At 39.4% G+C, this 21,702-nt stretch overlaps 1 protein-coding gene across 2 annotated transcripts; it reads right to left on the reverse strand.

Moving 5' to 3' along the window:
- Positions 1–485: 485 nt before the first annotated feature.
- On the reverse strand, positions 486–20,263 carry LOC123518859 (hormone-sensitive lipase-like). 2 transcript variants are annotated; one of them, XM_045279913.1, is made up of 12 exons: positions 19,818–20,263; positions 15,733–15,922; positions 14,100–14,220; positions 13,490–13,597; positions 12,165–12,358; positions 11,201–11,308; positions 9,850–10,024; positions 8,288–8,476; positions 7,333–7,835; positions 5,240–5,478; positions 4,782–4,950; positions 486–3,265 (listed from the first exon to the last, which is right to left on the reverse strand). In XM_045279913.1, exons 1-12 carry the CDS (start codon positions 20,198–20,200, stop codon positions 2,993–2,995), a joined length of 2,652 nt encoding a protein of 883 aa, XP_045135848.1. In that variant the 5' UTR covers positions 20,201–20,263; the 3' UTR covers positions 486–2,992. The 2 variants fall into 2 exon arrangements, with proteins under 2 accessions (XP_045135848.1, XP_045135847.1); XM_045279912.1 differs by having other exon boundaries at positions 12,153–12,358.
- Between the last annotated feature and the right edge of the window lie 1,439 nt (positions 20,264–21,702).

Below are 21,702 nucleotides of genomic sequence, written 5' to 3' on the forward strand. Positions count from 1 at the left end.
CTTTCGAAGAGGAAAGTGGACGCTTCTCTCTTCGAGAGAGAGAGAGAGAGAGAGAGAGAGAGAGAGAGAGAGAGAGAGAGAGAGATTTGCTAATATTTTAGACACAAGTGGGATGCATGTAGCTTATCTTGAGAGAGAGAGAGAGAGAGAGAGAGAGAGAGAGAGAGAGAGAGAGAATTTTTTTTTTGTGTGTGTGTGTGTGTGTGTGTGTTTTCACGAATGTTACAAGGCGGGACGCATGTAACTTATCTTTCGAGAGAGAGAGAGAGAGAGAGAGAGAGAGAGAGAGAGAGAGAGAGAGAGAGAGAGAGAGAGAGAGAGAGAGAGAGAGAGAGAGATGGGAACAGTCTATGCCATTGGGTAATTTTAGACACAAGGCGGGACGCATGTAGCTTATCTTTAGTGATTGGTGGAGACAAGGATGGTGGGAGAAGCACTAGGATTTCAAGAACAGCATACAGCGTGTGTAGTTGGTATCCAACACACTATACGGGACAACTGAACTGAAGAAAGCTCAGAAAAGAAATATGACGTCTACGTAGGCGTCACCATATTTGCTACTGGGGCTTCATGACGCCCACATAGGCGTCACCGTATTGAAGGGGTTAAGCCAATGTTTACCAAAACTTTTTGCTCCTGTGAGGGATATATTTTCTGTGTGTATGTGTATGTGTGTTTATGTTTGTGTTTGTGTGTGTGTGTTTGTCATATATGTATATACACAGATCATATGAGCTGTTAGTGGTAACTAGTGTGTAAAATGGGAAGAAAATAATCCCTCAGGTAACTCCAATTTTCGGATACTTCGGATTGGCCTTCCCTCCAATTGGTCTGACTTAGTCAGGGGTTACTGTATTTGTATAAAATTGCACTCAAACTGGTAAGTAATTAAGCACGTTATGCTTAATATAAATATGGCATACCATAAATATCATCCTCACAGCTCAGTAAATGTTTCTCCCTCTTCACCTGGCATACACATCAACCACCACTCACTAATTCCTCTTTGTCACAGTAACACACAGAATCAATACAACACAGAATGCATGTGAACTAAACCTTACTCTGCTCACAGTTGCTGCTGCTTTTGCTGCACCATTACTGTGTTCACTTTTTTACAATGAACAGCACGATGGTGCTACACCATTATGCTATTGCTTGTTATGCTACACCATTATGCTGTGGCTTATTATGCTACATCATTATGCTGTTGGTTGTCATGGTACACCACTGGCACTATGCATTGGCAGGGTATCAACATCTCATTATGAGGATACAGACCTTGACACAACTGTGAGGTTTACACATCATAAAAGTCTTTCCCAAGGTAAGCAAGGAGAAAAACTTTAAACCAAAGTAACAAAATAGAACTCTGCTTTGTGGTTTGCATCTACAGCAGCACCTCTGTTGTGAATATACATGTATCACAAGTAAAAAGAGATTCCATCTTACACAAAGCACTTTCTATCTAACTAAGCTAGAGCTTCTATTTCTAAAGCTGACAATGTTGGGATTATATACGGAAATATTCTTTGACAGATTCTTATCAGCAGCTTCTTCTACTGTTCATTTTATGTGAAGATCTGTATACAGATTCAATGAAGGCTGCTGTTCCATAACTGTTTGTTGCATTATGAGTTTGACAAAACCAAATTGCACGTACTGCATAAACCTAAAAAAGCATGAGTATTTACAATTGTTAAACTTATGCTAATAATCTGAGTATACATAGCAGCAAGGATCTCTGTGAGTGAATACCCATATTTCCCCAAAACACTTCCCTCACATATCTTATACAAAACACTTGTATTGCCAGTAATACACAGTGATCACTTCATTCATCTGTAATGTCTAGTTCATTATTCATGCAACTTTTCCATGCTGCTTTACTGTAGTAAAATTTCATTAAATAAAGCCCAACTCTAACCCATGAATAAAAAGAAAGACTATACAGAGCACTACATGGCCAGAATAAATCCTGAACAATTTTCAGCTAGTAATACATAAAACATTGATCACCTACAAAACTGAGGACTAGAAGCCACAGTATGTCAGAGCTCTAATGCTTATCACAAGGAGTCTGTAGTGAGTAACTTTGATTTCATTTCCATCTATGTCAGCATTCAGTGACTAGAACAACTGTAACATGTTCAAGAATTGTTCTTAAAGTATAAATCTTCATATATGATAAAACAGCCATTCACAGGTTTATTACCTCCATAACAAAAACTAAATATAAAACTTCTTTTCATGTGTTGGATCAACAGAAATTTTTAAAAATCATTGTTATAAAAAATAGAAAATGAGAACGGTTGACACATTAAAAACATTGCAAAACTCAGCCTTAAGGAAGTCAGATACAGCACCAAGGATCATATGATCACCTTGGACACTCCTGTGTACTCTCATACATAACAGGTTATATAACATGTATGCTTATCAGGAAATCATTCCTCTGCTATTCCTAATGTGGTAACAAGGTGCAAGCAATAAAGATAAAGAGCTCGTGAAACAAACTTTGCAACAAATGAGGCAACAAAGTAATACTTGCAGTAAAGATGAAAACTTTCTGTAATAAACTTGTATAGAATTTTTGTAGTTAAAATCTATTCTTAAATCAGGACATGAATGCATGGCTCTTGGATTGGAACCTATAAATCTCCTAATGCCTACATATATTGGTGGGAGTGTTGTGACAATTTTTGCTCCCGAATAGTTTTGCACATTAATATTTTCAAACACTGTGTTATTCTCCTCTTTGGCACTGACTAAAAGAAAACTGAGATTCAGAATTATTCTTTTGTATTGCTAAAATTATATATTTTAAATGAATCTTAAATAAATTAAAGCCTGTGATAAAATAAAAGTAACAAAATATTAAAATACATCTCTTCTATGTAAAGGATTCTAATACTGCAAAGCTATGAATCATAAACCATAATAAGCTAACCTCCTCTCTTAGATAAAAACAAAAGTGGTAGATCTCTTCAAATTAGGTGACTTTGTCAGTAGCATTGTTGGAGGCTGCGGCGGCGGCAGCATCAGCAGCGGTGGGGGAACCGGGCGTGTCGTCCAGTCCCAGGAGTTGCCTGATGTGGCGAACTGATCTCTTGCAGCCCATGTGAGCATCCTGGGACACCATGGACAGACTGAGGAAACCGTGGGGCAGTTGATGCAAGATGTCCAGCGTGACAGGGACTCCCAGTGACTTGAGAGTTTTGGCCATTGTAACACCATCATCCAAGCAGAAATCATACTCCACAGTCTAGAAATAATGAAAAGTTAGTAATAAAATATCTCTTTTATATATAATCTTTTTAAGGCCACTCATTATTAACATTTTTCACAAGAACATAAATTTGAATTGTAACCAATACAGTAATACTCCACTTAACAAACAGGATAGGGGGTGTCAAAGCTGTTCGTAGAGCAAAAATTTGTTAAGCGGACATAATTTTCCCATACAAAATAATGGAAATAGGGGGGGATGCGTTCTGGGCTGGTCCCCAACGTACCATATGGTTAAAAAAAAAAAAATTATATATACGTTTGGCAGCATATTGGACCACCGGTGTACCACTACTTTTATGATGTCATTTGAGTCATTGGAAGTTAGAGGAGCTACGTACAAATTCTCTCACATTCTTGCATTTATGTTCACAAAACAACATTTCTATTAGCTTTTTACAAACCTTGTTCCTAAGAAAGGATTGTTTTGTAATGCATAAAGTGAAATCTTAATGGAACACCAAAAAATAAAGCAGAGATGAGATGAGTCACAAACGAAGTGGGAGACTCGCGGCTACTCGGCCACTTCTTCTTCTTCTTGTGACCCTTTTAGCCTGCGTGTTGTCTTTCCCCATGATATTTGTTTCCACTCATCTATTGCCTGCTATAATGGATATCATATCTTAGTATTCATATACGCTCATGCCATGAGGATAACCTCAACTCCGTGGCACTCAGTGATAGTGAATTATTAATGAAATACCGCGGTATTAGTAATTCACTATCATTCAGTGCCACGGAGTCAAAAGTTATCCTCGTGGCATGAGCGTAGGTATATGAATACTAAGATATGATATCCATTATAGCGACAAGAGAGGAGTGAAAACATAAGCATCATGATAAAAGTAACACGCAAGCAAAAGGGTCACAAGAATAAGAAGCGGCCGAGTGGCCGCGAGTCTCCCGCTTCGTCTGTGGCTCACTCATTTCATCTCTGCTATATCTTTTGGTATTCCATGTAAGATTTCACTTTATGCATTACAAAACAATCCTTTCTTGGGGGCAAGGTTTGTAAAAGCTAATAGAAATGTTGTTTTGTGAACATAAATGCATATATAAGACAGTAACACCACCTGGATTGGTGGTGTTCCCAGCAACCTCAGAGCAACCTCATAGCAACCTTGTCACCGTCCCTCCAAGCGTTCATGGATGCCATTTCGCTGCAAGATGCTGCTCTGACGTTAAAGAATATTGGATCCAGCTCCAGGAGCGCTAGAGACAGAGGCGGGGAGCCAGCCAATCACAGCGGAGCTACCGCGTTCGGTCCCTCACAATGCAAATTCAAACCCAGAAAATTCGCTAAAACGGATGTGGTTGTACGTTATGCGGACTTTTTGTCAAACTTTACATGGTACGTTAAACCGGAAATTTGTTAAACGAACGTTCGTTAAGCGGAGTATTACTGTATACTGTTACTCTCTTTGTCTTCATCAACTTAAGAAGCAGGATATTTTTGATTTATCAAGAACAATTTCATTTGAGGACGATCATACAAGGATAACACATGGAGGAAACTTGGCCAGGATCTCTTTTGGAGCTGTGAGGGGGCTGAGGTAGTGGTCATTGAGCAGCTCCACCCCGGTGAACTCCTCCATCAGACTGCAGCGGCTGTTCCTACGGGAAATGTTGTTCTTGCCCAGCAGAATCTGGCTCACTGATTGTCTGCACAAGGAGAACAACAAAACCACTCAATTTTCTTCTGCAATGTCTATTTCCACTTACCACTGTACATGTTTATCTGAATCACACTAAACATGATATACAGCAGCCTAAGCCTTCCATATCTAGGAATGTCTTTTGTCTTGAGAAAAAAAGAAAAAAAAAGCTCCCTAAGTCCACGGTTTCCCATCGTTTCCTATCATTGCCACCAATTAGTAATTACAGCATATAATGAATCATGAATTCTATGCTGTATATTTCTAATCCTAACAATGACGTTAGTGATGCTCACCTTTTAGAATTTTCTTCTGCTGGTCCAGGCTTGACGGGAGAGGTGGGTGAGGAAACACTCTCCTTTCTGCGCAGACCAAACGACGTCAGGCCAGCCGAGATGCCACTCACCACAGCATCCCTGGCCCGCCCCAGCCTGGCTGTGATCCCTGCACCAACACCCGGGGCCTCGTATAACACAGTCTCGTCCTCTTGTTCGCTCTCTTCACTGCCGGTTCGCAGGATTGGTACTTTTCTGCCCTGTCGTGGTGATAGATACCAATGTAACAATGACAGGCATCAGCTGCTGTCGGAAGTGGCAACACCTAAATCAATAAAACTATAACAACACCCATTTGTACAATATTAAATGGATTTATTTCATACACAAACACACACACACACACACACACACACACACACACACAGATATACTTTATATATATATATATATATATATATATATATATATATATATATATATATATATATATATATATATATATATATATACAGGCAACCCCCGTTTAACGAAGGTTCATACAATGAAATTTCACTACAACGAAGGTTTCATTTTACTACCATTTGCTTGTTTAACGAACACTAAACTTGCTTTAACGAAGTTTTATCCAGGTAATTTTTTCCAAGTTTGAAAATCCCGCCGTATCACCCAAGCCGACAGGCTTTTGAATACACCAGGAGCTGCTGATACTAAGGCCTGCCTCAGGAGATATCCTGGGACACCTGTAGAATCAAGATCAAGATCAAGATCAAGCCTCTCGTGGACAACACTTACTCCCCTGTTCAAAACATAACAGCGTCCCCAGCAGCTGACCACCAAAACGCCCTGTAATGTGGCCTAGTGTTCCTAAGAAGACCAGGAAGTCTCTTACTCTCGAAGTGAAGTTGGATATTATTCACAGACACGAGTCGTGGCGAGAAAACCATAGCATTGCTTGCCACCATCTTGACTCCATCTACTGTCAACTATTTTCAAGTCAGCAGACTCTATTAAGAAGGCTGGTGAGACCATATCTCCCTTGCAACCTAAAAGAACCACCTGAACTCGTGACTCTACAATTGATAAAATGGAAAGCCTTGTGGAAATGTAGTACATAAGTTTTGTATGCGGTACAATGTTTACATTCCACAGGTTGCTGGTTAGTATCTTTCCCGTTTCACTCTCCCTCCCTTCATAAATTTAAGATCATCAACATTATAAAGTTATGTACACATACATACATTAGTGTACATTATAATGACTTAAATTAAACTGCCTAAATGTTTAACTTCATAATTTTTACTTTCATTAAACCTTTCACTGTACGATGATGCACTTTCACTTTGCTTACTCTCAATGGAAGTTCAAGTCAGGGGTTAAACTTGTTATAATCTGTTCGCTTAAGGAAGTTTCGCTTAACGAAGTGCTTTTTAAGAATGCAACCCCTTCATTAAGCGGGGGTTGCCTGTATATATATATATATATATATATATATATATATATATATATATATATATATATATATATATATATATCTATCTATCTATCTATCTATCTATCTATCTCTCTCTCTCTCTCTCTCTCTCTCTCTCTCTCTCTCTCTCTCTCTCTCTCTCTCTCTCTCTCTCTCTCTCTCTCTCTATATATATATATATATATATATATATATATATATATATATATATATCAATCTTCAAGATGCATGACTTCTGAGGTATATTAGAATTTCAAGTTAAGATTCTCATGGCTGACTTAGGGGCAAGTCCTCAAATATATGTACTATAATAAGTCACTATGGAAGGCTATCATATATATGCAGAGAAGCAAACATGGTTTTTGCAATATGATATATAGTCTTTGGGTCAGTACTGGTAATTCTCTGAAATGGAGAGAATTCTGTCCATCAATTCTTCCTTTGATTATGAAGAGATGTTCTCTTACATCCTTCATTACATATATGCAGAAAATGTACTATTCATTTTAAGATGCAAGTAACACAGCAGTAATGTCTTACAAAAAGTGACCTGCATATTTCTTAGAATACAACACTCATTTCTAAAAGTATCATCAAATTTGCAAAAACTGCTACAATTAGGAAAAACCTCTAAACTTACTTGTTTGTCTGTTCGAGAATCAAGGACGTACTTTTCCAAAAACTCTGTTACGTATCTTCTGGAGCGCTCCTCTTTCTCCTCAGGCTTCTGGTCCCCACTGCCATTACTGTTTCTGGTAGACTCCTCTAGCTTGGATGCTTCAGAGGTGAGTGAGACAGTGGTGAGAGTGTCAGAACCTGGCTCAGAGTGAAATGAAGGACTTTTGACCATCAACTCTGCATCCTTCACGTCACTCTCTGACACTTCCACAAAGGACTCGGTGTCACTCTGAGTGTCGGAGATTGCCTTGCTCTGACCCACAGTGCGAGCTGCTGGAGTCTCATTAGGGAGGCCGTTGCTCTCTGAGGTGGTGGACATGTTGGAGGCCGTGGAGGGCATGGCCTGGGAGGGGGTGGCCATGGAAGGTGTGGTAGGGGAGGAGGCCACCTGAGAAGGAGCTGGCTGTGATGAATCTCCAGGAGTGGTGGCCCGAGACACTTGCTGACTTGGTACGCCAGCATAAGCTGTAAATAACCACAATACATATTTATACAGTAATGATTAAACAGAAATAAGTCAATGTGAGTGTGAACAACTGGCAAGTGTGTGAGAACAGAGATCAAACTATTCTTTAAAGAAACTTTGATGAGCTTATTAAATGATCCAGAATCATGTGACTGTACTCCTTTGTGACAACCTCTCCTCCTTCATAAGATGAAGTGCCAATATCCCTCCATAAAATGGATGACCTACATGTTCTCCATACTTTTGTTGCAATTTTTCTATATGTGTTGTGATGTACATTTCTGTACCCAAATGTAACACAATACCATGTTATAAACACACACATATATGTTATATACAGTATACATCTGCTGGTATACCAACTTAGCTCTTTTGAAGTAAAGTATCAGAAGCAATCACAAAAGCAGAATAGATGAGTGGCAAGTAAAGTACATCCCAGTCCAATGCACACCTTTAAGACATCTGAGAGCAAACCCAAGAGGCAGCATTGGATCCATGACAGCAAGCAGTCTGGCTGGTGAGGGGACCAGCTCAAACATGAAGGGTGTGTAGGCCAAGAAGAGGCCATCTGGCGGACGCAGCCCAAGCTCCAAACACTTGATGGTGAGTCCAGTTATCAAGTTACCACCAGCACTGTCACCTGTCATTGAGATACATGATGAACAATCTGTATGTAGAAAAGTACAACAATGACAATATAAAAACACAATGATGACAAAAGATACTGTATATCAAACAGGAAAATGTGACTTACATTTACTCATACAGGTTGAGAATTCTTCATTACTAATTGGAAAATTTAGAAGCCTTTAAATTCCAGAAATCTTTGAGAAATAACAGTCTATGATTCTGTAAAGCTTTCATACCAACATTACATAAAAGACATCATAATGTGTTCTGAGATGTTACTGAATAACACAATTGGATTAATATCAAAATGCTCTAAGAAACATTTTTGTTTATAGTAAAGTAATAGTTGCAATGCCAATGACTTGTGCACAATCAGTTTTTTGGAGCATAACTCCATTAAGTGCAGTGGTGTTTGGCTATTGTACAACCTGAAAAATGTGGTACTGACCCTTGGTGATGAGAAATGCTCAATCTGTAATGCACAATTTACATGCACTAATCACTGATACTAACTCAGCATAAAAAAGTAGAATCCCAGCAAAGTAAAGTAGCTTTTGGACTATCTATTGATACAGCAGGAAGGGAGGAAATGCTAACAGAGAGCAAATGTGGTTACTTGTATAGATGAGAAGAACACTGGAACAGAGAAAAAGATAATCTGTATAAGGCCAATATGGAGGAAGTACCATCCATTTGCTGATATATAATGTATAAAGAAATCCCTTAGCCAGAAAAATAGAGACTGATGTATGTACAGTAGAGTGGATATGTGATTTGAACACAGCAATATGTTTGAGGAATATCATTTTGCCTACCAACATTGACTTAAGGATTTAAGATGCTGGATATGGAATAGGGAACCACAATCAATGTTGTGGCTATGAGCCATCTGAGAAAGGCATGTGGAATAGCATGAATGATGGAAGGGAAGGAAAGAGAACAACAAGTTTGTATGAGAGATGTGATATGAGCACCTGTGAAAGTGATGTATATATGTTGTTTGCTAATTTATGGAATGTATGGAAAGGAACACACTGAAGTAGTATGACTGAGATAGTATGATTTGTATTTCTTGCAGTTATAAAAAAAAGAAAGAAAAAAGAAAAAAGAAAAAAAAAATTACAAGAAAAACTACAAGTAGACATGCTAAGAGTGAATCATTAGAGAATATGGTGCAACATGGTACAACATGAAAAGCAATTAGTTCAAACAAATATGTATGATTGCAAAACTCAACATGAGATTGTGAAAAGAATGTACACAAGTGAGAGTAACAGCATAGAACCAAGAGGAGAGAAGAGAAAAAAAGCAGGAAGAAGGTCTAGGAGAGGTTGGGAATCACATCTTATTGAAAACACTTCAGTGATCTTTAGACAGTGACACCTGTGAGGACAATCTTCTTCCCTGTGCAGCCCAAGATCTTCAAGTTACTGAGCACCCAGCAGTAGACTGTGAGCACCTCCTCCAGTGGCCGTGGGTAGGGGGCCTCGGGAGCAAGGGAGTAGTCAATGGAGAGAATGGGAACTCCAATGCTGGCTGCCCACTCTCTAAGGAATACCTGGGGACAGTATTACAGTATTTCAGGGTCTCTCAGTCACCACTTGGCTAAATAAATATCATTGCTCTTAACCTCTTCAATAATGAGATGCATTTTTACCTTGATTTTTTTGGGCATGATTAGACAATTTAATTTGCATTAGAAAGGGTCTATGGAGGTCAAAAGATTAATAGCCAGAGTCTTTACTATTCTAATCCCAACATGTGTTTCTCAAGCTGCATAAAATTGCCAAAATAGTACACAGAATGAATAAGGAAATGCATCCTGGTACTGAAGAGGTTAACTAGAAAAAAAGAAAGAGCAAGACAGGAATCCATATAAAAATGAAAAGAAATGCTTGAAAAAAAAAGAAGGTAAGTGAAGAAAACACATGATGAACAATGTTGGTTCCTGCAGCAGCCTGGATCAGTTAAATTAGTGTCTTGGTTAAAAAAAAATATGCAAACTTTGATATTTGGGTGAGTCGGGTCAGCGCCTTGGATACAAAATGAACAATAGAACAAGCTGGATGTAGTGTTGTGTTGAATCAGTGGAGTCGGTACCCACTCACCTGATATTAATACATTCATATTGTGATACCAACTAGCCGCCTTAATTTGTAGCACTTCACCTCTTGCTTATCAATACCATTTCCTTATGTATATTGTCATTTAAAGTTATTTTCCATACCCTATCACAATTTTGTCATTATCATCATTATTCTAATGTAAGCTACCATTTAAATTTCTATGAAAATGTTGGTGTCATATATGACCCCAATGTTGCTCCACCCTCCCATTTCTCCATCAGTCAATGAAATGAAGAACTCAAGAAAATATCAATGAAAGGCTTATATGATCACTCAAAAAAAGCTGCTGCCTGCCAGTGGACACCCAGCAACTCATTGGCTCTGTCAGAGACCCTGCCTTTGTTGCCCACGACAGAAGTTTTAATGAACATATACATTGAATACTGAATAGTTTTATGATATGCTAATGAAGAAAAAAATGAAAAGTAAAATCTTAAAAGAAAGAATGAAAGAACAATATTCATTATAGCAATATTGAAAATGCACAATATATAGTACATATAGCACTGACACCATAATGAATATAGAGATTTTGACAAGAGGAAGTTGTAAGCATTGTTGGTGTAAGGTATGGGTGTGTTGAGGGAAGCGGGCACTAAGGGACTTACCTCCTGTGCCTTGGTGGACTGTGTGACGAAGCCGCCACCGTGGCAGTGGATGAGGAGGCAGTCTGAGGGAGGAGCCACACCCACGCCCTTCGCCTCCTTCTCTCCAGGCTGCCACAGAGAAAAACATGCTGCACTACATTCCATTTGAGAAACAATATATGTAGTATTAGATTACAAGCAAAGCAGCTTAATTTGTCTAAAATTCTTAGTGTTGATCTATGATTTTTTGCATGAATAAATGAATAGAACTAAAAACACAGTATTACTGATATAACATATTACTACACTAAAACTCTGATCAGCTATCAACATCTGATGCCACTCTGTAATTTAATGCCTTACAAACATTTCCATGAATAATTTCTGAAACATGAAGGGCATTAGATCATGTCTCCATAATATAACTAATACTGTACAGTGAAAAATGCAGTAAAAAGAAAGAAGGTAGAGTTTTTCCCATCCAATAACAGCAAACAAGATATTCAAAGTACACTAACTAATGTACAACCACCAAGCTATAACTCCAGCCTGTGTTACCTAAAAAGTGCATGTACATTCTCTCTTGTTCCCAAACACTGATTTGCAGGAACACATGCAATCACTGTGCAATGCAAGACTTCACAGACAACACCAACAGAATGGACCATGTGCTTTAAATAGCCTACTATGCAATAAAGGATTAACAAAACCAGTCATTCTAAAACACAAGTATTGGAAAAAATTGTATTAACAAAATTCACAAAACAATGAAGCAGAGAATGAATTAAGTCAATAAATACTGACACCAATTAAAATAAGAACTTGACAAACACAGATTACAAGCAGATTTCCAGCTAACACGGTACCAGACAGTCAGTAAAAGATTGATCTTACACAGGAGGAAGAGTCACTTGCTGAAGCACCAAGTGTGGCTACAAACTCACCCATGGTCAAGCCAAGCCATCTAGCCTACCTTTCTGCCTACCATGCCTTCGTGCATCTTGGATGACAGCAGGTGACAGGTGATGGGACACGCCTTGATGTGGGAGTGTGGTGGCGGGATGACCACTGTGGCTGTGCCGTCCACCTTCATGATCTGCTGCTCCTCACATGGCACCACCACCACCTGCTGCACCGCCAGGCTGGGCCCGACAATCCCTGGCACCTGTGTCATGATATCTGAAAGTCCACAATTCAACACTCAGCTTCAATGACACTTCATTTCCTTGTGAGTATCAGATAGATGGTTCAGGAGAAAGTGGATCTTGGAATGAGGGTTGGAATATATATAATCTTTTTATGGAAGGGAGAAAACCAGCCAAGGACAACAAAAATTGTGATGAAATAAAAAGAATAACTGAGATGCCAGTCCCCAAACTAGTTAAAAAGAAAGGAGACTCCAAAGTTGGTACATGAGTCATCAAATTTTTGTTCTCTTTTTCAATTCTAAATCTTGGGTGAAGAATGTATGTGTAGCTTTGTGCATGTAGTTTTGTGTGAAGGAAGAGAGTTGTGTTTAGAGGGCAGGCTGTGACTGCCCCCTTATGTTGTGAGACAAAGGGAAACATTCTGTAAGGTCACAGCTGGTTTTGATGGCAAGTTCACAGCACCTCCTGAACTAGTGCTATTAGATCTCACTGAGAGTAATTATCATTTTGGCAAGTGTCTAATGCCTCCTTCAAACAGCCTAACCTCCAGAATGGAAGCACTGCACACTGCAAGACATCACAGACAGGAAAGGAATGGGCCAGGTGCTTGAAATACCTCACAATGAAGGATAAAAAAAAAGTCACCAAGGCTAAAATATGTGAGGATGAAATGAACTGAGGAACGTACGGAGACTGGAGATATTCTGAAGGAGTTCTAAGGAGCAAAATAAAGACAAAAAGATACATATTATTTTTAAATCAGGTGAAACCAACAATTATTTCTTTAGTTTTACTACATAATATATACTTAATCTTGAAACAATTTTACTATACATTCTATCAGACAATAAATATAATACAGTGTATATATATGCTTGACTGTACATCTGTGCAAGTATTTCCTCAAGTTCCATGGTGTGTAACATGTGAGGATACCAGGATGAAGAGAACAGAGCAACAGATAACAGGAACACTTCATGAGGACACCAGGATGAAGAGAACAGAGCAACACATAACAGAAGTACATCATAAGGACACCAGGATGAAGAGAACAGAGCAATAGATAACAGGAACACTTTATGAGAGCACCAGGATGAAGAAAACAGAGCAACAGGTGACAGGAACACATCACAATACATTCCCCAGCACAGCAAGTACATACCTGTGTCGGCAACAGACCAGAACGTCTTGATGAACTCCACTGATGAATACTGCACCACGTCAACAATTCGCCGCGACCGCAGCTCAGCGTCCACCACATAGCGACTGCCTGCAACGATACAGCACGGCACATCATACACAGAGACACACACACACACACACACACACACACACACACACACACACACACACACACACACACACACACACACACACACACACACACACACACACACATACCAGTCCTATAGGGTACTCTGTATGACACTATCTAACCACCTGATGCTTACGAACTTAAAATTTGTTAATTGATATAATCCTTCAAATGAGAAAGAAAAAAATGACTGCATAAATCAAGCACACTGAAAAGCATCTAAATGTATGTAAAGCCTCTAAAAGGTGTACAGTGTATGTCATTTTATTGATGCTCACTAAATAAAGTGGAATATGTCTACTATCTTCCTTGCCATCAGCTCACACATGAATCGTACACTAGTGAAAATTCCACACTTCATAGACAGGCTACAGGGGGTCAGGTGTTCAGGTCCATGTTTGTGGTGGAGGGAATGCTGGGGTTCCTTCACACACCAGCCACCAGTGCATGGCCTTACCTAGCATCACTGTGTTCTTTGTCCTCTGCATGAAGCTGCTGCCGTCTGCATAGTATACTTCACTGAATGCACTCAGGCAGATGTTCAAGTATTTCAGGATCTTGCGCAGAGAAGGTACATACTGAAAACAATAAAAACATAACAATTTTTGCTAAAGTTATTGAGCAATCTTCATGAAAAATCTCAATAATTTTCCTTAAGACAAGACTTTATTCTCTATATATAATCCTTCTTAGTCATTCTCAAAATGAATGCTATATAAATGGGATGAACTGGCATTCATACAGTCTGTGTGCTGGAAAAAATGGCCAAAATTCTCAGTGTGAATATCCACACACCATCCAACCAGTATGATGAGGTGCCACAGCAACAACTCCAGACACCCGACAGCCTTGGACATACACATTAATAGTTTTACTGTAGATCTGACAGCTAAGTGATGAGATGTTTTGGTGAGTGTGCTCCTGATTTGACTTCTGCAAATTTGTTGCATACAATCTTTCTAGTGGTTATCAAACTGGTCATTGTTGACTAAATAGTGTCTGTGGTTGTACTTGTGCTATGGAGAAGAAACATTTCAGAAACACTTAGTATTGCTGGAGTTAAAGAGAGAACAGTATATTGATAGGTCAAGAGGTTCACAGCTGTGACTGAGATTAAGATCCCTTAAAAAATTCAGAGGCTCACCACCAAGAACATATGGATTTTTTTTCGTTTGAGGTCCTTTACTGTTGGATGAAAATTACATTCAGTTTGTCCTTGTTTTTTTTACAATGTTTAAGGTTCATGAGCAACTTTCTTTCCTAACCCAGGCCTTGCTTAATGCACAGGGATGGAGAGAGAGTGGCTACTTAACTAAACCTTATGACTCACCAGTACACATTTCTTTAACACAAGTAAGAACAACTGAATTTAAATGCTTGTATTCCTCTGGCAGTGACTGCATGTTACTTTTCCATTAACTCTGTTACATTTTTGAGTATGCAATTGCCTTCATTGCCAATACATTCATAACACCATAAAGATTCTAGGATCATATAATTTGAATTAGTGTTTTATCTAATATTTTATGTAATTCACTTTTCAGACTATGCAAGACACACCACTATGTTAACATTCTTCATGAATGAAAACTGCCACTATATTCCCTCTCGGCTGTGTGTCGGCTCCATGAGCCTAACTTTACTGATGGAATTATAGTGGAGGCAGAATTGGATAAATATACAAAATATGATATGTTGAGCACAGTAATCCCATCTGAACATGCTGGGCTTACCCCTACCAATTAAAAAGACAATGGAATGTTAAAACACATTACACATTGCATCTAATTAACTAAAGAATTAAAGAAATACAGAATGCACTATTGTCTGTCAATTCTAAGCTGGCCATTGGGTCTCAGTCTGAGGAAGTGGACAATTGGGTTACTGTTCAAAATAGTACATTATAGCTTACTGAGGATATAATTAATTTTATGTGTTGTTTACTTGTTTTCTGTTGATCAGCACAATTATCACAAGGACATATTACTATTTTCCTCAAGATATGACAACAGGTATTTTTGAGACCAGCTGCCAGTTCAGACTAGATAGCCTGTACATAGCATGCCAACATAGCACCATCAAATACTTGCATGGAAAGCACAGCATCGCCCATAAAAGGAGTACTGGGGCACTGAGTTCAGCATGGACATCAACTCGTTGGGGGAGCTGCCAGTGCCACTCAGCAGGTTGCCCTCCTCACAGCGCGGCAACAGCACATAGTCAATGTATTCCAGGAGCACCACCAGGGACGCAAGAGTCTGGCCCCACGCCTCCACCTCCCTGAGAGAGACACACACCTTACAATGTCATGTTACACAAAATTTACTTGAAGTATCATCATTGTGCAGGCCGTAGACCTCAATAACACTCAGGGAAAGCATTCTATTCACAAATACAACAGAAAGTGAGGAACAGAGATGTCCAGTCCTTACTGTAGTATCATGCAAATGTATATTCATTGGTAGTACTTAAATCTGGTGCCAAGGTTGGAAAGTCGTCAAAGTAAAGACAGTAATCTTTAAATAAAAGATTTTCAAGTTTTTTCTTCAATCACAACATGCACTAAATTGTTTTGGAAAGAATCTGAAATGGCAGCAAGGCATTCTTGCCATATGTTTAGGCATTGACTGATCTTTGAAAGGTTCCTAAGAGCCTGAGGTGAGTGTGGTTGCAGTCACAGGGTGAATGTCTACCTGTCAACATTGTTCTAGATGGCACATGCAGTATATATATGTATTTCAGGGATATTACTTATCAATATTAATAGTGTATATGAACAATATTTACATTTTGATATTTAATGCAAAACTTGGCCATATTCAACAGTATTTACCATTGCTGCTTGCATGTACTTTAATCAGTGACAAGTACTCCTACAGTGTACTGCAATGCACAATGCTGGAAACAGTGTAGGAGGGAAGGTTGCCAAAGAATGATAATAAAACCTTTGCTTCTGGTGACTGCAACACATAACAAACACTGTTTCTGACGCATATCTGAACTTCTGTTGCAAAGATCTTACATGAAATATGAAAGTATCATTACAAAGTCCCTAGATTTTGAGAGAATTTCAACCACTGAATTTTCCTTGCTTATCCATCTATTCCTTAAGTGTTGCTATTCAAGTGGTCACTATGCTTATTCACTGCAACACAATGGCTTTACAAGTGGATGGTTTTATCTGGAACTATAATCCATAAATTTCCTAAATCCTAGAGCTTTGAGATGACATTACCTTTGCCATAATCTCTGCATTTTTATAGCAAAACAGCACAAAAGTGTCTGCAGTACCATCACACATAATATTGCAGTTGTATGTTGTCATCAGAATGTTAAACTGTCAAAATCCAGAGCACTTCCTACCACACACACTCAACTCCCTCCCCAACACTTGACAACGTTCACTGGCTGCTGCCCTGCAATGTGAGGGCCCCATGCTACTCCACAGTTCCAGGGGCAGGCACAGACATGGTAACTGACTAACCATTAGTTGGCAAAATAAACATTTTCATTAAAAGATTAATGTTTCTCATAACTCTGGAAACCATTTGCAGAACAAACAGCTTCCACTAACTAAGTGTGGTAATATAATCCTTAGAGACTTTTTTCCTAGCTTCCACTAACTAAGTGTGGTAATATAATCCTTAGAGACTTTTTTCCTGTTTGTTGAGTGTGCATTTCCAACAATCAGGAAGGCATGCTTTGGCTGCATAACTGTGGCATGACACGTGTACATCATGACAAGGCATGACTGCTCATTGCAGCATCTGATGATGATGCAGCCTCAGCTGATGGTGTGCTTTGCATTTCCTTTTAGCCAAAATACAAAATCCAAGATGTCTTCATGTAACAAGAGCTACAAGTCAGTGTGTAGTGTTAGCATGAGATAGTTTGTTTAGTATGGCAAAGCAGCATGGCAAAGCTAACATTTCAGCTGTTAGATTACTAGGCGGTCAGGCTGATAACTTTTGATTAGTGGTGTTCTTGAAATTACTGACGTCACTAATGGTACCACACTAACTTGATCCAAAAATGCATGTTTGACTTATGACATGGTGTCTTGTTTTTTTCTTTTGCAATGACTTCTAAAGTTGTTTCTGCCATAAATTTGTATTAAAAAGTCAGTAATTAAATACACTTGGTCATGACCACCACCATCACCATCTTCACATGATGAATAATGTCATCACCATCACACATCACACAAGGACAAACATTCAGTAGTGCTATCATCACCCCCTGACAAGAGAGGAGGACTGTGTGAAGAGCAACTAACTTATCAGGAACATTTAGTTTGTTAACCTTTAAAATCTATGAATATAATGGGACCAATCTGTCCAGAACTCAAAGTACTTTGACATATATATAGTACACAAACCAAGACAATTTGCTTTTAAAGTTTATGGATATAGTATATGCAGTATATATATATCAAATCCAAATTCACAAAATGTTTATTGAGTCCATCATGATAGCAAAAATAAAGCAACAATTCATTCTGGTACTTTAAGAATGGTACACAAACAAAATTGTAGTGAAAATGTTAAGAAAACTGAATTAAACCTGCAACTTTGTATATTGCAAAAAACATTAGAGTGATATGCATGTTATCACATCATCTTATCAGTTGTAGACCATCAGTGAGCAACAGATAACTTTGAGGGATGAAGGAAATTGTGTCACACCAGCGAGTGGCTACGTGAGCGCGTGCACAGACACGCACACATCTCACTACAGTCACACCTCAAGTAAACTGAAGCTCTCACTCAAGTGTCTCTTAAATGACATGTAGTACCAGTCAAAGTGTTGAGTTATCCCATTTTGTGCAATTCATCCATTCCCTGACCACTGTCCAGGCATAAATCAGCCACACTTGTTCTAATCCTACGCACTGTGTCTGAGGTGATTCATCTTCCTTCAGTCCAAGAGAAGCTACCACAAGGTCACAACTGTCCTGTAATGACACACAAACCTGGTTTTACAGGGCCCAGGCCCTGTAAAACTACAACTAGGTAAATACACACACACACACACAAAGATGTGTTGAGACTTAGAACCATTTGAGTGAGGAAGTGGCATCAGCAAAGAGTGTGCATAGCTTTAAAGAAAAATTTGATAAGTGTAGATGTGGAGACAGGGCCACACGAGCGTAAAGCCCAGGCCCTGTAAAACTACAACTAAAACTAGGTAAATACACACACACAGATTGAGAGAGAGAGAGAGAGAGAGAGAGAGAGAGAGAGAGAGAGAGAGAGAGAGAGAGAGAGAGAGAGAGAGAGAGAGAATTTCACTGATGTGACCACAGCAGACTGACTACTGAGGGTGACAACTTACTACGTGTTTGAGAATGACACAAAGCATGGGAGTAGTGCCCCACCCTGATGCTGGCAGTGCCTCAACACTTCAAAATTTCACTGATGTGACCACACTGAGCCAAGCTGACCCATGCCCTTCATTGCTGTGTCTTGGTGATGCTGATGGTTGCTACTCTCTCATTTGAGTGAGACAGCTTCTTTGTTTTTAAAAGTTCTGATGATTATCACAAATCCCTTCCTTCCCTACTTTATAGAAGCTTTCCAGGCATCAATAACATGTCAGTGGAAGGAGGGATAAAAAAGACTGACAATAGAAGGGAGGGAAAGAAAGTAGAGTAGAGTAGTGAAGAAGTGTGCGTGTGTTGCAGCAGCTACTGTATGGTATCCGCTGTCACATTCCTTAACTCTCAAAACCCAGTGATACTTGTGTGTCATGCAGGGACCAAATGATGCAGCACAGTGACTCATCCCACAAGATGACACACGCCTCTGTCCCACTGCTAGTGCTCATTACATCACTGTTCAATATTTCACAACAGTAAATCATCCGTGCATTTATCAATTCTTGTATATAAAACATAGGCAGAAATGATGCGATGTTTCCCGCCTCTCAAATACTAGGAAATGTATAAAAAACCTTTCCCGCTGTTATGACTGAAAAAAAAAAGGGAATAAGACTACAGATTTTTGGTAGGAAATCAGTCCGTCACTTTCACTTTCACTCACCCACTCACCATGCAGTACATCCCCCCACCCCCCCAGCACTGCTTCATTAGTTAGTAGTAGTACTCCTGCCTGTTATTGCATTCCGTCACCACCACCCCGCCCCCTCCCACGCCCCGCCACCTGTGCATGCTCACCTGACGTAGTGTCCCTTCCTGAAGAGCAGGGAGTCGCGCCCCGTACACACGTGCTTGCACAGAGTGAACACGGACACCACAGCCTGGTGCACGATGTTATTGAAGCTCCTGAAGCCATTGCCGGGGGTGTTCTCATCAAAGTCATACAAATGGGCTTCCTTCCTGAGCGCCTCGGACAACGTCGTCACTTTGTCCATGTTCTCCTTAAGCACGAGGAAGCCACTGTGCAGGCGCTGGCCGTACTCAGAGTCATCGTTCTTGAAGTGCAGAGTGTTGTCCTCAATCATGTGCAGGACAGTGGGCAAAATCGGCTGACTAGGATCCGAAGAGCCCACCTCCGGGGCGCTGCTGGAGGAGTCGTCCACACCTTTGCCGACTGCCATGTTTGTTTACACACTGAGCTGTCTAACGCGAGCTGGCTGAGTCGTGTGATCTTGTCCCGCCCCGCCAGCCCCGCCAGACATCCAAGTTCACTGGCAGTTGTCGTACCGGAGCCAGAACCGTGATGAAGATATTTGCTAGTCATGTCTTTCACTTTTTTTTTTTTTTTTTTTTTGGCATACATTTATTTATATTCTACAGGGTCTGTATCCATGGGCGTTTTGCTAAGATATCAGACGCTGGTCGGGTTGTCCGTCACATCACTGTCACTCTAAAAAACTTAACATCAGAAGTTGCGACGATTTGAAACTTACGTACTAATAAATCGTGTTTCCAGTGTATCTATATGTTGAGCCCTTTAATACTGAGACATATTTTTACCTTGAGATTTGTTTACATTTAGACCATTCTATCTACATTAGGAAGGGTACGTCTATGGAGGTCAGAAGATTAATGGCCACAGTCTTGACTATTTTAATCCCCCACATAAGTTTCTGAAGCTGTATAAACTCACCAAACAGTAAGCAGAGTGAATATGGAAACGCGTCATGGTACTGAAGGGGTTAAGCAAAATCAATATGCTTATAAGTCTTTGTTACTGAAGATACATATGTTACTGAATTTCAGATAACACTGACAACCTGTATTTATTCCAGGTAAGACTGTACTGCACCACATTATCATTGATTTTCATGAAGCAAGAAGACATACACACCCTTTACATAACAGCTTAAAGTATTACAGCAGCTGGGGATCAGGAGAGCCAGCTGACAAGGATAAAGGGTGTGTTTATGTCGTAACAGAGCAAAGAGAGATAAGAATTGACCTAGATAAGTGATGAGACGTATTTTATAGTTCAGGCAGAGAAAAATATAGAGGAGAAAAACAAGACAAAAGAGAGGAAGAAAACAAAGTCATTCCATACATCAAAGTGATAACGAAAGAATGTTATATGATGTATAGATGAAAAAGCATACCTAAATATTGTAGGTAACAGAATATAATTATTAGACACAGATAAGTGCATGTTCAAAATACTTTAGGCAGTAAGAGAGAAGCAGAAAATAGAGACATATGCAAATTAGGTTGCTATAGACGTATGTTAAGATATTTGAAAACATGGGTAATAGAATAAAAAAAAACTAAACTAATTAGAAATAGATAAAATTAAGCGAAAGCAATACTACAGTAAGAGAAACATATAAAGAAGGGAAGCATAGAGAGGAGAGAGGGAGCGAATAAGAAATGTCAATCTGTAGTTCTGTATGTATAAGAATCACAGTGAAAAAGAGCTAGGACTGTTGACATTACAAGGAGTGGAAAGGGACCACGGCTGGTGCATCACGACTCATGAATCTGTAATGAGAAAACAGTGAAAGAGTTAGTGAGGATTAGCTAGGGCACTGCAACACAACACTTAAGGTCATATGGCGCTGCAAACAAACCGTAGAAAGATAAAACAAGGACTAATGGAGATAAAGAAAAAAAAAGCTAAAAAGATCTG

Source organism: Portunus trituberculatus, chromosome 44, assembly GCF_017591435.1.
Source record: "Portunus trituberculatus isolate SZX2019 chromosome 44, ASM1759143v1, whole genome shotgun sequence".
Taxonomy (NCBI): Eukaryota; Metazoa; Arthropoda; class Malacostraca; order Decapoda; family Portunidae; genus Portunus; species Portunus trituberculatus.